Below are 20,982 nucleotides of genomic sequence, written 5' to 3'. Positions count from 1 at the left end.
TAGGTTCTTAATTTTCGGCTGCAAATGGATAAATTAGTGTTAAAACTATTGCAACAAAATTTAATATAAAAAAAATTAGTGAAAATAATTTTTCTTTTTAAAAACTAAAAATCAAGACAATTTGAAAAAAGAAAAATGCTTAGAAGCAATAAAATGTAGACTTACAAAAATTCTGTTGCCAATTTATACGTAGTTATAGCAGATTCTATATCATTGAATATTTAAAAAAAAAAATACAACAAAAGAAATTTAGGATACATTCACTCTATAAAACACAGACACAGATATAGACACAGAACATGATACAACACGCAACACGACGACACGTAAATTTTAAAAAGTTGGCAAATACGGAGACACGCATATATTAATAATATAATATATTCATTAATATTAAACCAATAAGTATTTTCAAAAACAACCATATGATAATATGCATTTTTTTCCTAAAGTATATAGGTATTCAAAAGATAAAATTTTAAATTCTTATGTCTAAATAGAGTTAGTAAAAGTTTTGTACGTCACACATGTACACAAAAAAAGTTATCTAAAAAGTCATGCTATTTTTTCATCATATATGGTAGAAAAAGTCACTCTTTCTAACTCCGAATCATCAAGAAAAAGGTGAACAACTTCAAGATTATCATTTTTCTCATCAATTGGTGAAAAAGTATCTCCAATAATATCCCACATCATAGTTTCTCCTTTATTATTTTATGGAGTTTTTCTTAAAAGAAGACTAAGATTAATATGGATAAATATTAAATTTTCTGCACGTTTAGACTTCAACTTGCATTGTTTCTTTTTAGGGAATGGATAAAAGAATAAGTGCTCCAATTTCTTTCACAACAAGAAGATGAAGATGATTTTCTTAATAGCCTAAGAGCAATTGGTTGAAGAAGTTTCACTTTACCACCATGAATTAGGCACCAAGATTTTGCATCGGCTATACCTCTATCATTCAATGAATCATAATCATCAAAAACACTTCTACCATCAGAAAAGCTTGCAAATTCAATGTTTACTTTTTCCTCTCTTCTTTATCAGGAAAATACCCTTCAAACATTTAACTCATTAGTGATCTCAATATCTTAATGAGGAGAAACTTGTGTAGGATCTTCTCTCAACCATTTGTCGCTAAAATATATATATATAATTAGAGGTTAAGCAAAAATTAGTAATAATTCAATTATCTTCACTTATAAATAAAAGTTATAAACTATAAATACAAAGAATTACCTTGGATTCAATGAATGTGCTAAACAACGAAGGAATGTGCTACTTTTTGTCCATCTTTAAACTAATATTGAGTGCACAACATTGTAAAAGGACGATGATTCTTGTTCGTCTTTTCTTTCATAGAGATATATAATTCTTTTTACCTTGTTGATCATTGAATTCTACATCTCATGAACCAAATGAAGAGTAGGTGCATCCCTGTCTGCACTTCTTAAAACATCATAAATAAGATTTTTGAAAGCAAGAATATAATAAATTTTTTGTCACCAATTTTCATTCAAATTTTTTTTCTATAACAAACTCAACTTTGCCAATATTATCTTCCTTGTATGAAGACCACTTTTCACTTATAACCATCTCTTTGAGTCCTTACTTTAACAACTTAAATCTTTTGAGCATCACAATAGTAGAGGCAAATCGAGTAGGAGCAACATTAAGCAACTTCAATGTATTAAATTCATTGAAAATAGATAACCTCATATAATGATTAACAATGAATTTTTTTTTTTTTATAAAAAAAGCATCTTTAACATTTTGAGTAATCCACGAGCATTCTTCATAAATAAAATTATTTTTCTCTGTATTCTTAGTTGCACAAATGTCCTTTAAATCAAGATTGAGAGTATGAACAACACAAGGAGTCCAGTAAACAGATGGAAATTTAGCTCCAATCAATAAACCAACCTCTTTACAAAGCAGCACATTATCAGTCACAATTTGTACTACATTTGAGATATCGATTTCTCTTATCACATCTCTTATTTGCTTTGCAACATAATTCTTGTCCTTAATCTCATCTGAACAATCTACAGCTTTCAAAAACATAGGTCCACTTTCAATCACAACCATAAAATTAAGAAGAGACCTTTTTTGGAGATCACTTTATCCATCACTTACAATGTTCACTCTCTTTCCACTCCACGAATTCTTGGTATGCTCTAACATTCTCTCCACATGTTATTTTTCTTTCTCAAGCAAAGTTGTCCTCAATTTATTATATCCAGGAGGAATATAACCATTAACATAATTATTAGCAGTATAAAAAAAGCTTTGACAAAATACAAATTTTTTATTAGATGAAAAGGTAATCCAAATGAGAAAAATATTCTAGCAATATGTAAATTTAGAGTCTCCCTTGTATTTGCATTAAAAGTTTTCTCGAAAGGTTTAATAGCTCTTCTTTTTTTTGAATCAAGTTCACTTACATTAGATGAAAAGGTAATCCACTTCTAATCGAAGGAATCAACACTTCACAAGCCCAGGGAATCCAAGTGAAATTAAATTTGCATGTGACTTGAATTGGACTTGAATTCGAGGTAAATTTGTATTTGAGTTTGAATGTAATTAGGAAAGGAGTATAAAGGTTCTTCAAAGAACACTGAGAATGAGACTTTTACTTTTGGGATTTTTTTTACACTTTTACTTTCATTTTTCACTTTCAAACCCATTTTTTAATTTTTCTGAATCATGAGTCACTAACTCTCCTCCATTAGGAGAGAAGAGCTCTATTGAATTTTAATGGATTAATGTGATTGATTCTCTATCTTCAATTCTTGCATTAGAGTGCTTGTTTTTTCATTTTAAAGATTCAAATCTATTGGAAAATAGTTTGAATCAAAGAAATCAAGCTTAACACTCTTTATCTTAATTCTTATGATTATGGATTTAGATTTGATAAGTGATATTGAATCAACCATTTCCAGATTTTAAGAATTGTGTGGTGCTAAATCGGAGAGTCTGCTTTATCTTTTCTCATGAGCAATTGATCAAGGAATTGGCAATTGATTAAGTCAAGAGAAATTGAATTACCAAGAAATTGGAGTTTAATTACTTATGATTTGCCAGAGATTAATGATTGCATGATTGAGGTAGAGATAAGATCTATTGATCATGAGGATTCAGCTGTTGGGAATAAGTAGTATGACCATAATCCAATCAATCATGTGTCAAATAATTTGTTATTGTTATTATATTAAAATGTTAATATAAAAAGGTCTTTGATTAAATTTAGAGATTTATCATTGTGATAGTGATCATAATATTGAGAGATAAATCTTTTATAATTTAATCTAAATTATTCTTGGTCATAGGATTATTAAAAAGGATATTAATAATCCGAAAAGATCAATATATATATATATATATATATATATATATATCATTGGATGAATATTAATAGATCTCATTTATTAAATTATATATATAGATGGTGCATATAGAGATATGACCATTGATCTGACTCACTCTGAGAATTTTTAATGGTTATAATTACCGTATATTTGTCAATACGATATTCTCAAGATGAACATGGTAATAGAGTTTCCTTTGACCTGCGACTGTCATAGTGTATTTATTATACTTTGATTCCGGACACCTAATACCCTAGGGTGCTAGTTGAATGGATATTGGATATAATTTAAATACTTGTAGAATTAATTATTAGTCAATAAGGAATCCGTCAACTCTCGGTAAAGAGTTTGAGCTCTATGATTATAATGACTGAGATGAATAAAACATTGGCCAAGGAGATTGAATGAATGAAGAAATGAGTTTCTTAGGTCATTCACAGTTCTTTATAATAATGGTAACAAGTTAGAGTTTGACAATTAAACCATACTCTAAAGGTTAACCAAGAGCTGGAAAGATGGAATGAATTATACTTTGTTCTTCCAAGGTTCTTAGTAAAAATATATTACTTCATACTATCGGGTCGTTGAGGAGTGTTGTTAGACACCAACCTTGATTAGTAAATTTAGTATGACTAATTTACTACCCGCTTAGTGTTGAACCTATAGGGTCACACACTAACGAGTGTTCTAATCTTTATTATAGAATTATTTAATCATTATTTTGATTTGATCAAATAAATATTATATTAATTCAAAATGGAATATTATTATATTTTTTGCTAGCACCAAGAATATAATAATAGTATGATAATTGAGAATATTAAATGAGATTTGAGAATAATTAGTTATTCTATTTCTAAATTTGGATCAGATCCTAACTGATTCTGTTTCAAATTGAGTTATAATATGATTCATAAATTTGAAGGATTCAAATTTGGAATTTCAAGATACGATTTAAATTTGAATTGAGAATCAAATTTAAAATCAGTAACAAATCTCATACTATATATATGTATGCCAAGAGTAGAGAAAATGTGAGAGAATAATAAGAGTTTTATTCCGTTACCTCTACACACATAAATGTATGTGAGTCTAGTTCTTGGAGAAAAATTTTATAGCGTACAAAGAGTTGCAAGAAGTTTCTCAATTTAGATTAGATGGCTATTGGTCAAGGAGTTGACAGCAAAGATTGGTCTCAGTGTGGATACATATAGAGTCTTCATACAATCGAAGAATAAAGTTTTTACTAAAGCGTCTAAAGGTATTTAGATCTGATCTACATATTGTTTATTATTAAAATAAAGTTTAAGCACAAAATAGATCTTTAAGATTACTTTATTACTTCCACTGCGTGTTATAAACAACATGATAATCCTTTATCAGCATCTCTAAACTCTAATGATTTTACTATCATTATCTCACTGTCTTGCTTTAGAATTGTCTTTAATGTATGCACATTTACATTGATTGATTTCTTGTACTTGCGTGTTATAAACAACATGATAATCTTTTATCAGCATCTCTAAACTCTAATGATTTTACTATCATTATCTCACTGTCTTGCTTTAGAATTGTCTTTAATGTATGCACATTTACATTGATTGATTTCTTGTACTTTACTAACTCCGGTTGATTTACGTATTCACTGTTTTAATTCTTGTCATTTACTTTCTAGTTAGTTATATTCCAGTTATTTACATTTCAGTTATTTACTTTAATGCCAAGTTATCTAGTTTTATGCTATGCTCTTTGATTAATTCTCTTTCAATTCTAAATTGCTTAACTAGAATAATCAATTGATTTTGATTGCTTAATCCATTAATTTTTGTGGGAACAATAACCTACTCATTGTGGTATCACTCGATACGATTTGGTGTACTTGCCGACAGGGACGGACATAAGGGGGTCGAGTGGAGGCCTCGGCCCCTCCAACTTTTTTTAAAAAAACTTAATAGTAATAAGTTATTATGTATAATTTAATTTTTTTAAAAAATTATTTAGTATTTAATCTAGTATAAATAAATATCCAGTCTAATTTAAATATTAATAATTTTTAATATCTAAAAAGTAAGTAACAATATTAAAAAAATTTAAAAAAGATATTATTACTAATATTTTTTAATTAAATAAAAATTTTTAAATCTCAGAGTGAATTCTTTTTCTTCTTGTGACCATCTTTTTTTATTCATTTGGTATTAATTCTCTCTGTTTCAACTGCTACAACTAAGAAATCTTTTTCAATTATAAATATTATGAAAAATAACTCAGAAACAAAATAAAAGATGAATTTCTTGCTAATTATCTTTTAATTATATTGAAAAGAAAATTGTTGAAAAATTTGACACAAATTCTATTATCGATGAATTTTATGATACGAAGAATCGATTCACTTCGTTAGTAAAAAGTACACATATTTTTTGTACTTTAAAATATATTATCTATCGGTATATTTTTGTAATACATCTTATATTATATAATTTTTTACATAATTTTTAATATTATATGTATTATTGGCCCCACATGATAACATTTCTGGATCCGTCCCTGCTTGCCGATGGTTGTGCATAGAAATCTAATTTCTAGCTATCAGTGGTTCAACCAGAAAAACCCTTTTATTATAAAATAATTAATAAATTATAAATAAACATCCTATAATGTAATTATAATCTAATATAAACTTTAAAATATCTTCTAAATTTAAAGCATTACTTGAAATGTCATCAAGCAAAGTCTTATGATCTTTCTTCACATACAAGTCACTTATGAACTAGGAAACTATAATGTTGTTCTTAACTTCCTCAACAAACTGAAGAATCTCATACTCAACCTTTTCGACTGAATTAGCTTTCACTGTTGCAACATACAAAGCAGAAGTATACTTTCGAGAGCCACCAAACAAAACCAATGGGACCTATAGATGCAATCAAAAAATAATAAGACTAAAAAATTATGATCCCATGAAAAACAAGCACAATGGCTCAAGGACGAAACAAAAAGTTTTAGAACAATTCAAGCTGACCTAAATGAAATATAAATCAACAATTCATTGAATTTAGATGATAAACATAACAACTACCTAAGTGAATTATTAAACAAATACTTAAAAATCGAGGCCAATAAAAGCCATTCCTAAAACATGAAGCGGTGAAATGAATAAATATGCAGTAGAACAAAACCTCAATACAAACAACACAGTACAAGTTATCAACAAGCACAAAAAGTAGGAATTTCTTTTACTGAAAATCATGCCTCACGGCAACAACAAAATAGAAAAAGTTAAAAACAGATTATAAACAATTCATGAAATAGATTTAGGTTGAATATTTCACCAAGGAATTGGAAGGGGCAACGAGAAATCGTTGGAGAGTGGATCTCTGGGAAGCGACGAACCTTAATTTGTTGAAGATTGTATGTATACATTTTTATGTTATTTTTTTTAGTACAACAGCAACAGTAAAATTTTCAATAAAGAACTAGAGCTAATCACTAATCAGTAAAAAACTAATAATTAGTAAAGAACCAAAGCTAATCACAAGACATTCACTAATCAATCAAATTACAACACACAAAATCAGTAAAAAACCAAAGCTAATCACATCAGTAAAGAACCAATAATTAGTAAAGAACCTGAGCTAATCACAAAAACAGAGCATAAAAAGGTAAAAAAAAAAACGAAGAACAACTGAAGAACAAGCGAGCAAGACATTCACTGACCTTCGAAGACAACGCCGACCAGACGATGGCGAGAACATAAGAACGACGGCGAGAAGATGCAGAGAGTATGGGATAGGCCGAGCTCGCGGAAGAAGAGAATAGCGGTTGGAGACTTAGGGGCAGTGGCAACACGGACGGACGGCGGCCGAGCTCGACGGATGGACGGTAATAGTGGCTCGACGGATGGGCGGGGACAGTGGGTCGAAGAGTAGATAGGGTTGCAGAAGGGACAGTGACTGATTCAGGTATGCAGAAGAGGTTGAGAGGAGTAAGAAGTGAAGTGGTTCAGTTTAGTAATCAATAAGCCAAAGTTGCCAAATGACGTCATTTCCTTCGAATCGGCTAGTTCCCGGTCTGGTCCAACCAGTCGGTTCTCGGCCAATTCAATAGTTCTCCATCGGTTTTTGTTTCAACGGTTTTGCATATCTAACCAGATCGTTAATGCCACCGATTTGCGGTTGGACCAGTTTGACTGGTCGGTTCGGTCCGATTTTTAAAATATTAGTTTGGCTGTGTTTGTTTATAGACACGGGACATTGAGATAGGGATACAAAGAGATAAAATCGTTTGGCAAATGAGACATGGACAAAGACATTGTGTACAGAGATATTGAATTAGTGTATTTTGTGTCTATTCTAATAGGAAGACACAGAGATACTAACAAGAGACACAATTTTTTTTTACTTTTTCTTTCATTATTCTTATTAATTTTTCATAATTATATTTTTTAATATTATATTTTTCTTCTGAAATTTTTGAATGAAAAAAAAGAGAATAAATTGGACTTTTATCATTTGTTCTAGTTTATCACCAAACAAAATACAAGAACACTAATTTTTATGTCTCTGTCCTTTATGTCTTGTTCTCAATGTCTTGTCTTATCATGTTCTTAGGGCTTGTTTGGGTGAGCTTCTAAGAAAAGATCTTTTTTCGAGTTATCTTTTTCTAGAAGATCTTATGAAAAAGTAAATGTAATTTTATGTTTGGGTATCTCATGTAAAAAGACTTTTTTATCTATCAATTATATTTGGGTATAATAATATAAAAGTACTTTTTGTTTATTTATTAGATGAAAAACATCTTTTTTTATAGAAAAAAGATCTTTTAAAAAAATATGTAAATTACTGTTTCTCAAAAAAAATGTTTTTTTTTTAAATTTTTCTAGTACTTTTATTTTTACTACTAAAAATTTATCAAACACGTTAAAAAGTAAAAAAAGATCTTTTTTATTAAAAAAGATATTTTTTTTAACAAAATAATAGTGCCCAAACAAACAATTAGAATTAAACGTAATCCTAATTACCTAAATTACAAATTGTGGTAGCATTATCAACTAAAGAAACTAAATATGCGGCTACACAATCTTATAAGGAAGCAATTTGTTTGCAAAGATTATTGGAGGATCTCAGACACAAATAAAAAAGATTCTAATATCTTGTGCCAATTAGAGTGTCTTGCATATCACAAGTAATTTAGCATTTCATTCAAGAACAAAACACATAAGCATTCAATCCATATACATCAATGATAATCTTTTAAATATCATGAGAAAACCAATCGATATGGGTAAATTTAGTTAGTATAGATTTTTCCTTTGTCTGTTAAAAATATAACATAAATACACCAAAAAATAATTTTAAATGGCAGACTGTAGAGTTGATGTTGTTTTTGTCAAATAGATTCATGTAAATAGTTAAAGAAACAAGTGGACATTGTGGTGATTTGGTTAAGCTAACAAGTTGCGATTTTTTACTTAATCAAAATTGGATAAGCTAACTAGTTGTAGTTTTTGACTTAGTCAAAAACCAAATTACTAGCAAATCATTTAATATAAACAAAATGATAAGACTCAAGTTGATATTTGTCAACTTATCATGGTAACTAGATAAAGTTGAATAAGATGATATGGTTCAAATTGATAAACATGAACAAATTATAATTTATTTGTTTCTCTTATCACCATAGCTAATTATATATAGTGGTTAAAACATTTACTATACTATTGAATGCCATATTTTATATTAAAAAATATTTAAAAAATTAGAAAATATTAAGTTCTCTCGTATGTATGATTTCTTTACATGGATTTTCATAATATATAACTAATATAAAAGAGTATTATAAACTTTTTTATATATTGAAAAATTATAATCTTTACTATTAAATAATACTATTTACATTATTGTCTAAATTATTTAGTCCAGTTTCGTTTATTTTTCATTCGTAAATTTTAGTTGTATTATTTCGCTTCATCAACTCTAATAACTGAACAAAAGAAACTAACAGAATGAACAGATGGTGATGCCAATCAATAAAGAGTAAAATGAATAGATGACGTAAAAATTTATGTTGATCTAGAATTTCTCAATAAAAATGGAATTGTTTCGTTGTAAGTATAGTTTAAATCAACAATCACTTCTCCATCAGAATTTTTTTTTTTGTTACGAGTGCAAACCAATAAAAATAACCGAGAGTATTAGGTCTCGGGTCGTCTCTCAAAGGAATTACAGTGAGGTATGCACATTATTGGTTATGAAGTTTAATGGGTGATTTGCGGATAAGATGATAACTATGAAGCACGGACACTTCGCTGAATTGCCGTGTCTGCGTGTCGGACACATTTCGGACACAACTGGATAAGATGATAACACATTTCGTGGATAAGATGATAACACATTTCGCGCGTCTGCTATGTCAAACCGTGTCTTAATAAAAAAGAAAAAATTCTTCTCCGGACACACCTGGACACACCTTTACCATCACGTGTCAACGTGTTCAGTCTTATTCTTAACATATATTCTTAAAATAAATTTAGCTATAGTATATATTATTATTTATTAAAAAATATTTTAAATACTTGATATAATTAAAATAAGACATTAAAAATAATTCAAAATTTTAATTTATATTTTAATATCAATAAAATATCAAAATATTATTACGATTTATCTAAAAAATACTTTATACACAACTAGAAAATGGCTTAATACAGACAGATTTACAGACAGATTTGGTCTATATTACAGACGGATTTTTTGTTACCGACGAAATTACCGACGGATTTTGTCCCTCTGTAAAAGCCTCGTCGGAAATTATTTACCGATGGATTTTTTTCCATCGGAAAATTACCGACGGATTTTTACCCGTTACCGACGGATTTTCCCTCTGTAAATTCTCCATCCATTTTCCGAAGCCGACAAACTTTTCCGACGGATTTTCCGTCGAAAATTACAGACGGATTTTCCGACAGATTTTTCGTCTGTAAATTACAGACGGATTTTTTGACAGATTTTCTGTCTGTAATTTGAACCTTGAAAAATCATCTCACACTCTGATTACAGACAGAAAATCCGTCTATAAATCCGTCAGTAAACTAAAATATATTTTTTTTATTTTTTCAATTACAAAATAAACTTGTTTTCATACAAAATAAATATAAATTTAATACAAATTTTTATCTAATTTGTACTCGAATATTTATAATATTACAAAAAATAAACAAATTCATCGTATTATAAAACTAAAAGAAAATTATTATAAACAAGCAAGTAAATATAATTCAAAACATAAACAAAGTGTATTATCAACTATAATCCTCAGTATATTGTTCAATCGTACTAAATTTTACACAATTTTACATATATTACAGAAAGATTAACTGAATTCTTTCTCAAAAAATGGACATGAATCAACATCCATCAGCCATATGTGCATGAATTCTTCTTGAACTTGATAGGTTTGATTCCGAAGAGTTGATCACCAAAGGGAAAATAATTTCCTTATGGTGCTTTGTTCTTACTAGTTTCCCCACCACATTCCCTCTTGAACAAATCTCAAGGTCCATAGCATCCTTATTCCCATTAGATTCCTTAGCAATCAACGGCCGATACAGTTGGTGAATGAGACTCTCATCATATTGGGAATGCTCAACCCAAGTAATCTACAACAGTGAAAAAAAAAAGGGTTTATGTTGCAATCACACTTCATTGGCACATTGGTTTAGGACAAGTGAAAATATTAGTTATCATAGATTCATACTCCAACTTAATGATAAAGAAAATGTTAACACAAAAATCAAAGATAATCATAATTCAATAACCAACCTAGTGTTAGCAAATTAAGAATTGTTATCAATATGATGGTAACAAAAAGCATGTAGACTTTCAAAACTACAGTTAAAAATTGGGTAATAAAGAAAACAGGGAAATTAAAGCGGCAGAAATTTCATTGACTATAACTGAAATTGATAATATGAAAATGATAATATATGATTATGATTGTACTACTGAATAGTTAAATGGCTTAAATGTACTCCAAATTGATGTGGCCTTTTGATTCAGCAGTGATATAGAAGTAGAACTTGAAAATTGAACATAGAAAATCTTGATTCTGGGATGTGAATATCTTCTTCTCTAATAGAATATCGTTATAGTGTTCAAATTGCAAAACAAAGAAACAAGCAAGTTCCTTTGAATTTAATTACTTCAACACATGATAGATACTATTTGCAAATAAAAATAAACAAAGCATATAAAGGCAAAGAAGGAGAAAAGGTTGACTTACCAACCAGTGATCCAAGAAGCAAAGGGTGCCCATGATGGACCAGCAACCTGAGGAAGCTCAATTGACGAACAGGAACGAGTGGCGAAAGCAATTGAATCTCCGCTTGCATCTGAAAAGCATTATTATTTGGCCCTCCTATCAGTCATCAGTTCCAGCCAAACAGAAAGAAACAAACATTCAGAATAGAGACATACCTATTTAATAAAATATAGTAAACAAAAGCTATAACTTTACCTATCATGACTTAGAATTCAAAGCAGGTTAATAAAAAAAATAAAAAAAAATAAAAACTGTCTTTGTTTTTTAATAATATTCAAAAACCCCACTGTAAAAAGTTCAATAAATACTGAAAGTATATTTGAAATTACTATTGCCATTTCAATAGTTTACTAAAAAATAAGTAAGGGAATAGAAACAAGCTTCTAGAATGAATGAAGGGACTTAGAAACATGCCAAACCACACACGAAATGCTATAAAAATTGCACAGTTGACAATGAACACATATCAGAGACTCAAAATATGCAAAAGGCCTAAAGTGTTTCTTACATGTAGTCCACCAAGGACACAAGAGTGCTGGATCGTTATGGGGAATTAAATCATGTCTGTATGCTTATATGTAATAGAATACTTACAAAAAAACTCGGAAAATATGGGGAATTAAATCATGTCTGATGTCTAGTGTCATGGACAACCATAATATATAATGAACAAATAAAAAATCTCGGAAAATATGGGAGACTCAAGCAACTTCACATACCATTAAGATGAGTCGATCATATGGAGGAAGGATCTCAGATACTTCCTACAAGAGAACAATTCTAAGTTTCTCAGTGAAAACAAAACCAGTACCAAAAGCACAAAATGTACTAACTAAATCATCTGTATGAGTAAAACAAAGCCTCTTAATAACACAGTCAATCCTAAATCATCTCTTAATAACACACTGCCAGTATTTGAACCCTAACTAGATGTTTAAGTAACCCTTTAAAAATGTCAGCTGTGCCACTACTCTTGGCTAGTTGGTTAATAACTTTTCACATATGCATGGAGACCAAAAGGATAAACTAAGGAAATGCACCTATTACTATGAGAATGAGCTAATTTCATCAGAAAGAGAGTCAATAGTGAAACAATACCTGAGAGATAGCAGCATATTCTCCTCACCCATTCTTTTTTGCTCTTTCTTCTTCCCTAAAACCTCAAACAAAATAGAAGAAACAACCAATTAGAAGATATTTCTAACATGCAAGACAATGACAGCCATAAATAGTATAACCTACTTACCCTGTCTCCTGATTTTGGGAGAGGGCCATGCCATTTTGGAATAGCATTTGCACGTTCAACATATGCTGCATTTGTCCCTGTACCAAGGATCACAGCAGCAATGACATCCTGATTGTAGAATCTGCCTCTAGCTAGTGTTCCAATGGTATCATTAACCTAATGCAAAATCACCGAGTTAGTCTGATTGTAGATTCTGCAAATGCACCATAAACGATGGCAAGAAGAATTACAACAAAGTTAAATATATCATAATCGAGGTAAGAATAATTATCACATCTTCAATATTGAAACCCTTAGTCCACTTTATTGTAATAATAACAATAATTGTAATAATAACAATAAAGAAAGTTATGAACAAAGAATAATATTGAATCATTAAAAAGAACTAACCGTTCCATGATCTTTTAGCCACTCTCCTAAAGGTTTATTAGTATTCTGAGGATCATAGGGTTCACCATAAAAGAAGTCCGGAACAACCACATAGTAACCAGAAACTGCAATCTTGTCTGCAAGCTTCCTAAACAACAAAAGATGAACAATGTTATTTAGGATAGGAACACATTGAGATAGAAACAGAGATAATTGACAATAAGAGCAGATTGAATCAGATTAGCCTCCTGCTTCTATTGGTGGTAAAATTTATCAAAACCTTCAGAAATTTTAAGTGAAAGATAGCGAGGCTTTAATCTTAGCAAGTAACCTCAAACAAGAAAAGCTTCTACCTTCCCTTCTTGTCAATTTTTGTTCAGTCAACTGTCAAACAAGAACACATTCAAATAATTAGAATAAAGCAACAAAATTTGGTTTAATGAGGAGAAATAGGCTACAAGACATGTCCTGAATATTAACTCACCTCCAAATCAACATATGAGGGATTTTTTCCTATTGATTTAAGAAATTTGTCAAGACCACTTGCATTTAGAGCTGCAATTTAAAGAATCAGACTTTATATATCAGTGTAACTGCAGCAATGCATAATGGAACCAACAAAGGACCTATTAACTTCTGTCTTACGTCAAATTAGACAGGAGAAAGATAGCACTGGGGTTTAAAAGAAGTTACCAGGGTCACACAAGGGAAGCTGGTCTTTGCCAGAGAAAAAGTTACCAATGGAGTCAACTATCATTCCGAGCTTCGCTTCAAGTTTTTCCATTCAACAACAACCACCGAGTTTCCACCGAGTTGGGCTGAGTTTTTCACGAATCGCTGTAGACATGACCAACAAAAAAATCTCTTTCTTCACTGATAGTAAAATAATTAATAAACCTACAACAAGCTCAATCAGCATCAACAGCAACAAGAAGATAGAAATTGCGAAGAAAAATTGATAAACCTAAAATTGGCACAGAAAAATTGAGCCCTAAGCACTAAAATCACAATCCAATTATACCTGAAATTCACTAAGGGAGCAAACGCGACAAGAGCGGCGGCGGAGAGAACTCTGTGACGACGGCGATGAAGGGAGCAGATGCGACGAAGCGGCGGAGGGAGCTCTGCAACGATGGCGACCAAGGGAGGAGACGCGACGAGAGAGGCGGCGGAAGGAGCTCGTGCGACACAAGGGATGACAGAGAGATCGCGGGATGCGAACAGCGGCAACGGCGGAAGAAGCTCGTGCGACCAGAGAAGAAGCAGCTCGTGAGGAAGAAGCTCGTGTGTGAAGTGTGAATTGTGAATGAAGCTCGAGACATTAGGTTAAGTTAGGTTTACATCAATATTTTTCGACGGAAAATTTTAAATTACAGACGGATTTTCCGTCTGTAATAATTTAATAAAACGCAGTGTTTTGTTCATTTAGTTACAGACGGATTTTCCGTCTGTAATCATTTCCCACAAAAAAAAATATTTTTTCCGACAGAATTATCGACAAATTCTCTTTTCCGTCTGTAATTTATGTTAATTCATTTTTTTTTGTTTTCCGACAAAAAATCCCTCTAAAATTCCGACTGTATTTCCGTGGGATAAAATCCGTCGGAAATATCCGTCTGTAATAACTAATTTTCTAGTAGTGATATTTTATATGTATGTGTGTCCCCATATCATGTAAAATTTTAAAATTCCCGTATCGGTGTGTCCCGTATTGTGTCGTATCCGTGTCAGTGTCCGTACATCATAGGATGATAATAGCCTAAATGACAATAAAATAAAGTAACAAATAAAGATAGCAAATACTAAAGAGAGACATTCATGGCAAGGATTGAGAATCAAGGCTTTCTATCCTAGTCATTAATCATATACAATAGTTATCAGGAGCTAATCCTATTTCGCTATCTCCAACATCGGGAGAAAGTCAATCGTCATCTCCAACGTCGAGAAAAAGTCAAATAAGTCTAGTTAATCTCAATCCATAAGTAATGTTAATGGAAGCAAGCAAGCACGGATCTAGGTAGAAGCAAGATGGGGCATTTGCCCCCACAAAAATTTTGATAAACAAATATAATTATTTATAAATGTTGATATTTATTTTTTTTATTATATTATATTTATTTCTAAAATAAATAAATAAATTAACTAAAAGAATAATAATAATAATTAGCTTCATGATACTAATTAATTAGAAATTATTTGGAATATATCTTAGAATATCAGTAGTTCATTTAAGCAAGAATCAAGAATTTAAATTTTATTTTGTATATATAATAATTTATTGGATAATGATAGACTCTTAAATAAAGTACAGATCTACGACAGATTAATCCTTAATCTGTTAAGTTAGAGTATACTATGAAAAAATAAAATAAAATAAAATATCTATACATAAATTTTACTTGATATATTTTTGCCCCCATTGTTAATTTTTTCTGGATCCGTCCCTGGAAGCAAGATTAACTAATCACTCTAGATCACTAACATAAGTTGGGTATTAATGACTCAAGATCACCTAATTTCTCTTTCCAAGCCAATAATGTACAAAATCTACTCCAAATCTAAGCCAAATATTTTATCAAACACTTGGTGTGCAATAAAATAAAAGCATATTAAATTGCAAGAAATATAAATCTACAACTACCCAATGCAAGAAAATGACAATAACAACTCAAGAAAGCAACAACAAACAAAGAAACATCAAATTGCATTAAAGAAAAGCAAAGTTAACAAGAGAGTTGATAAAACTAAAGAGTAGCTCAAAAGAGAAATTAACAAGAAGAAATAAGAGAATTAAACTACTAGATCATGAAAATGTAAAGAAAACTACACTAAAACATGAAATAAAATCTGAAATTAAAGAGAAAATTAATCTAAGAACCCTAATTCCAGAGAGAAGAGGGAGCTTCTCTCTCTAGAAAACTACCCTAAAACATGTTTCCTACACTACCTAATTGCTCCCCCTCATTCCTTCTTGAATTTTGCCTCAAATACTTTAGAATTGAGTTGGACTTGGGCCTTAGTGAGCTCAGAAATCGCCCCCAGCGTGTTGCTTTTAATGAGGTCACGTAACGCTTGTCACGCATACGCGTGGGTCACGCGTACGCGTCACCTGGCAACTTTCCTTGTCATGCGTACGCGTCACCTAGACGAATTTCTTTTTCACACGTACGCGTCGGTCACGCGTACGCGTCACCTTGAATCTTCCAAATCCTTGCTTTCTATGAATTTTCCATCTTGCATGCTTTTCTCTTCATTTCTATGATCCATTCCTTGCCTCTTAACCCTGAAATCACTAATAAACATATCAAGGCATCGAGTGGAATCAAAGTGAATTAACTTTAGCTAATTAAAGGCCTAAAATGCATATTTTTAACCATTAAGCAAAATTAGGAGAAATTCATAAAACCATGCTATTTTGTTGAATAAATGGGAGATAAGTTGATAAAATCCACCAAATTCTGCACAAGATAAACCCTAAAGTTTGGGTTTATCAAACCTCCCCACACTTAAACCAAGCATGTCCTCATGCTAAACTCAATAAAGACAAAAAGGGGTAATCAATTTATTCAATGCAAACTATATAAATACAAGCTACCTACATGCATCTAGCTATTCTGATTACTATCTATCTATATATATATAAGCATGTATGTGGTCAAAGTGAGTCAAATTTCCAAGAAATCATATATGCACAATCAAGGGCTAAATCAATCATATCAAAACACATTCACAATTGATTTGAGTTATTCAAAAGAGTTTACAAACTTGCAAGATAAGCAATCATCAAAGATGGAAATATGGAATTGAGCAATTGAACCCTCACCGGATGTGTATATGCACTCTAATCGCTCAAGTGTTTAGGGTTAATCCGCTCAAATATCCTCTAATCATACTTTCTAAAGTTTTTTCTCTATCTAACTAATTAACAAATATTTAGTGTACATATGCAAATATCACGAGGGTTTTTCAAGGTTGTAATGAGGCTAAGGTAAGGGTGAGGATATATGTATGGTTAAGTGAGCTATCAATTGAATCTTTGACTAACCTAAGTTCTCACCTAACACACACACACTCTAAGCAATTCTAAAATCAAGCCTAGCTACCCAAAAATCTCACTTTTACATATATACACACTCATGTATCAATTTCAATTCAATCACATATGCATTGATTTTTATTGAGCTTCACATTGGGATAATTTTGTCCCCTTTTTATTATTTCTTTTTTGTTTATATTATTATTTTTTTCTTCTTTATATATATATATATATATATATATATATATATATATATATATATATATATATATATATATATGAAAGCATAATATATACAAAGGACATCAATGCATATGGTTTCTATACTTTCACATGAGTATACACCCAAATTCTCAATATTCTCAACAAAACACATTCTCATCAACTAAAGTTCTCACATTTCCCACACTTAATTAACACACACACTCACTATCTTATAGGGATGAGCATGGCGGGTATCTGATTACCCGTCTGAACCCGAACCGAACCAATTAAATTGGTTCTGGAACTAACGGGTACTCGGGTCCAACCCGAACTAAACCAATGGCCTTTGTTGGTGATTGGTTCGGGTATCAGTTCTGGGGGTGCGGATACCGAACCAACCCGTGAACCCGATCATATATTAATTAAATAGAAAAATAAAAAAAATATATATGGCTTTTAGTGAGTTTTCCAACTTGTAACCCTAACACTGTGTCACTAGCGGGGCCCTCTTAGACTCTCAGTCTCTCACCTAGATGAATTCTCCACCTCGTCCACAGGACCGTTAGGCACATCGTCTTCCTAGTAGCGGCAGCGACGCAGCAACCAACTTCCTTTCCGTTGTCGACGTCTTCGTCGGCATCTCCGTCAGCATCGTCGTCTGTGGTTCCCTCTCCAGCAACCAGCTTTGTTTTCGGTCAGTCGTTCCCTCTCCAGCAGCCAGCTTCCTCCAGGCTCCAGCATCGTCTTCTCCGGTCACTCAGTCAGGTTAGTCTATTATTTTTGGAGAATGTTATATGTTAAAGTGTTAAATATTTAATTTTCTATTCAATTTTTGAAATTATACATTCTTAGTTCTTGTTGAATAAAGCTCTTGATCACTCTGAAGCAATCCTCTTTAAGACCTAAATTGGAGTTAAATATACATTCTTAGTCCTCTGTTGTTCAATCCTCTAATTCACTTTGAAGCAATCCTTTTGTTCAATTTTTGAAATTATACATTCTTAGTCCTCTGTTGTTTAATATATTTGGAGTTAAACATCCAAATTAGTTAGGCTATCTCCACTTCTATTTTGGGGACATATTGCTTGCAATGTTTGTAAATAATCTGGGTTTAATGTTGGATCAGGATTGCCTATGTTGTTGTAATTATATAATCGATTAAGTGATTAACAAATACTCTGCAGTAAGGTCTTCCAATTGTACTATTTGGTTAGTAACTTATTATAATACTTGTACTAATTAATGAATGTCAAGATCTGATAAAATACATGACTTCTCTTATTTTATGAAATAATAATATATAGAGTTTTGCTAATAATAAATATCCTAAAAATTAATATTGAATATTTTTATAAAGTTGATGGCTCCGTACTTATTTTATGTATTTTTCATATTCAAAAATGGAGAAAACTAACCCTAAAAGTGATACGATTGTTGGAAGTACTTCTTCTCCAAGTGCAGCCACTTCCGCTGTTATTAACGATGGTATTTTTGGTGGAGCATCACAAAGTCCAGCTCCCCCACCATTGCCTGTCTCAAATCCTTCATCAGAAACACAGATCGAAGCTGTTGGAGCTACTGGTGAGCCTCCAAAAGGGGTAAAACGTAAATCCAGTAGGGCACCTAGTTGAGTCCTTCTACTGTTGAGTCTCTAATTTGCTCACAAAATTGGTTGATGGCTCAAGAGAAGATGCATGATTTAAAGCAAGATCTTGAGGACCAAGAAAAACTTGAATTAGGTAACTATTTTTAAATTATATTTCTTTAAATCATTATGTAATTGTTGTTATTGTTGAGTCTTTAATAATAATTTAATTACTGTTAGTGTAGAGCTTTCAGCTTTAGCAATATCTAATCAAGCCATTGGAGTTGATGTTGTTTACAACAATTTGAGGTTAACATTTTTTTCACTAATTATTTGTTTATTGAATTACTTTCAATTAATCAATTTCATATATTGACATTAGCTAATTATATACTGATTTTTTGAAGGTGACAACTCCTCTCTTGAAACATGCTTGGTTGATGGAATAAATGATTATGGAATGAAGACTTTGAAAACTAGACAAATATTTCAATTGCACTTTTGAATTTAGCTTCTAATGCTTGGATTTTAATGTGTTCTGATTTTAGCTTCTTTGAAAGATTATTCACTAGACTTTTGTGTTTAGCTTCTAATATTTCTATTGCACTTTTGTATTTCCATTAGACAAAGATTATTCACTATTAATATGTTTGGATTTTAATGAGTTTAGTTTTTAATGTATTTAGTGTTTAACATGTTTGGATTATTTCTATTGATGTTACATGTTTTATTGTACCGGTTGAATTTTTAAGATAAAAATTTGTTTTTTTTTATGAATTTTAAAGTCATCGGGTACCCAATTACCCGAACCGAACCAATATATTCTTAATCGATTTGATTTGGTTCGGGTACATACACAAAAAAACGTAAATCCAAACCAAACCAAACCGAACCAATTACATTTTGATCAGTTCGGTTCTAATTTCACCTAAAACTCGAACCAAACCAACCCGTGCTCACCCTTACTATCTTAAGCAAACCAAAGATTCAATTAGGACAATTAATTATTTTTCTGCTTAAGGCTAGTGATGTGGTAATATAAAGAACAAAAGGGAATTAAAAAGGTTCAAAGTGGCAAACAAAGGTAAATGAAATGGTAAGCTATTTGGGATAAGTGAGTTATAATTAAATAATGGCCTCAATCACAAAAGTTCATGAATATACACTAAATAATAGACATATAGAATAGAACAAATCAAAGATTGTAATCATAGAGAAGAAAACACACAAGAATCAAAATCATGGTTAAATGATGTAACCATACAATTAGGCTCAAAACTTATAGGTTGTGTGTTCTTAGCTCAAAAATTATATTCCAAACTATATATATATATATCATGCAAGTTTCAAAAAGCTTCAACTCAATCAATTTAAATTTCAATGCCCTTTTTTAAAAGAAAAGAATTTCTTGAAAATTTCATCAATTGACCAACATTTATTATATATATACTATGATGTATGTGATTGTGCAAAATTAAAAATTCTTAGTTTATTCCCATTTTCAATCAACTCAATTCCTCATGTGTATCGGAATAAACTAGGTTCACATATGCACATTTCCAATCACAACTAATCAACTACAATAAACTAAAATATATCTAAATACTACCAACATAAAAAGACGCAAACTAATTAAAAATCTAAAATATATACAAGCAAAAGTGTAAAGTGCAACAAGCTAAAAAATATCTGGAATGTCTGGAATAAAGGTGAAAGTACTGAAAACAAAATAAAATAAGAGTATCTGGAATAGAATGTTTCACCAAAATAATAACTTTACCGATGATGGCGACCTCCCTGACGAATGGATTTTTGATGGTTTAGAATTTCACAAATGAATTCTCGTTGCAAGTATAGT

At 30.9% G+C, this 20,982-nt stretch overlaps 1 protein-coding gene and 1 long non-coding RNA gene across 5 annotated transcripts; both read right to left on the bottom strand.

Moving 5' to 3' along the window:
* Window positions 1-5,961: 5,961 nt before the first annotated feature.
* On the bottom strand, window positions 5,962-7,384 carry LOC140181163 (uncharacterized). Its single transcript, XR_011875914.1, has 2 exons — window positions 7,083-7,384; window positions 5,962-6,279 (listed from the first exon to the last, which is right to left on the bottom strand). It is a non-coding gene; the product is annotated as an uncharacterized lncRNA (long non-coding RNA).
* Window positions 7,385-10,594: 3,210 nt separating this feature from the next.
* Window positions 10,595-14,638, bottom strand: LOC112771982 (hexokinase-7). Of its 4 annotated transcripts, none has more exons than XM_072224163.1 (10): window positions 14,321-14,638; window positions 13,993-14,136; window positions 13,784-13,854; window positions 13,631-13,683; window positions 13,321-13,447; window positions 12,931-13,086; window positions 12,783-12,837; window positions 12,404-12,448; window positions 11,646-11,780; window positions 10,595-11,022 (listed from the first exon to the last, which is right to left on the bottom strand). In XM_072224163.1, the coding sequence occupies exons 2-8, from the start codon at window positions 14,081-14,083 to the stop codon at window positions 12,438-12,440; spliced, it is 564 nt and encodes a 187-aa protein (XP_072080264.1). In that variant the 5' UTR covers window positions 14,084-14,136; window positions 14,321-14,638; the 3' UTR covers window positions 10,595-11,022; window positions 11,646-11,780; window positions 12,404-12,437. The 4 variants fall into 4 exon arrangements, with proteins under 4 accessions (XP_072080264.1, XP_072080265.1, XP_072080266.1 ...); XM_072224164.1 differs by having other exon boundaries at window positions 11,646-11,754; XM_072224165.1 differs by having other exon boundaries at window positions 14,038-14,136; window positions 14,321-14,614.
* Window positions 14,639-20,982: the final 6,344 nt, after the last annotated feature.

This window comes from Arachis hypogaea, chromosome 18, assembly GCF_003086295.3.
Source record: "Arachis hypogaea cultivar Tifrunner chromosome 18, arahy.Tifrunner.gnm2.J5K5, whole genome shotgun sequence".
In the NCBI taxonomy this organism is placed as follows: domain Eukaryota; kingdom Viridiplantae; phylum Streptophyta; class Magnoliopsida; order Fabales; family Fabaceae; genus Arachis; species Arachis hypogaea.
This window is presented reverse-complemented; position numbering and strand designations above follow the sequence as displayed.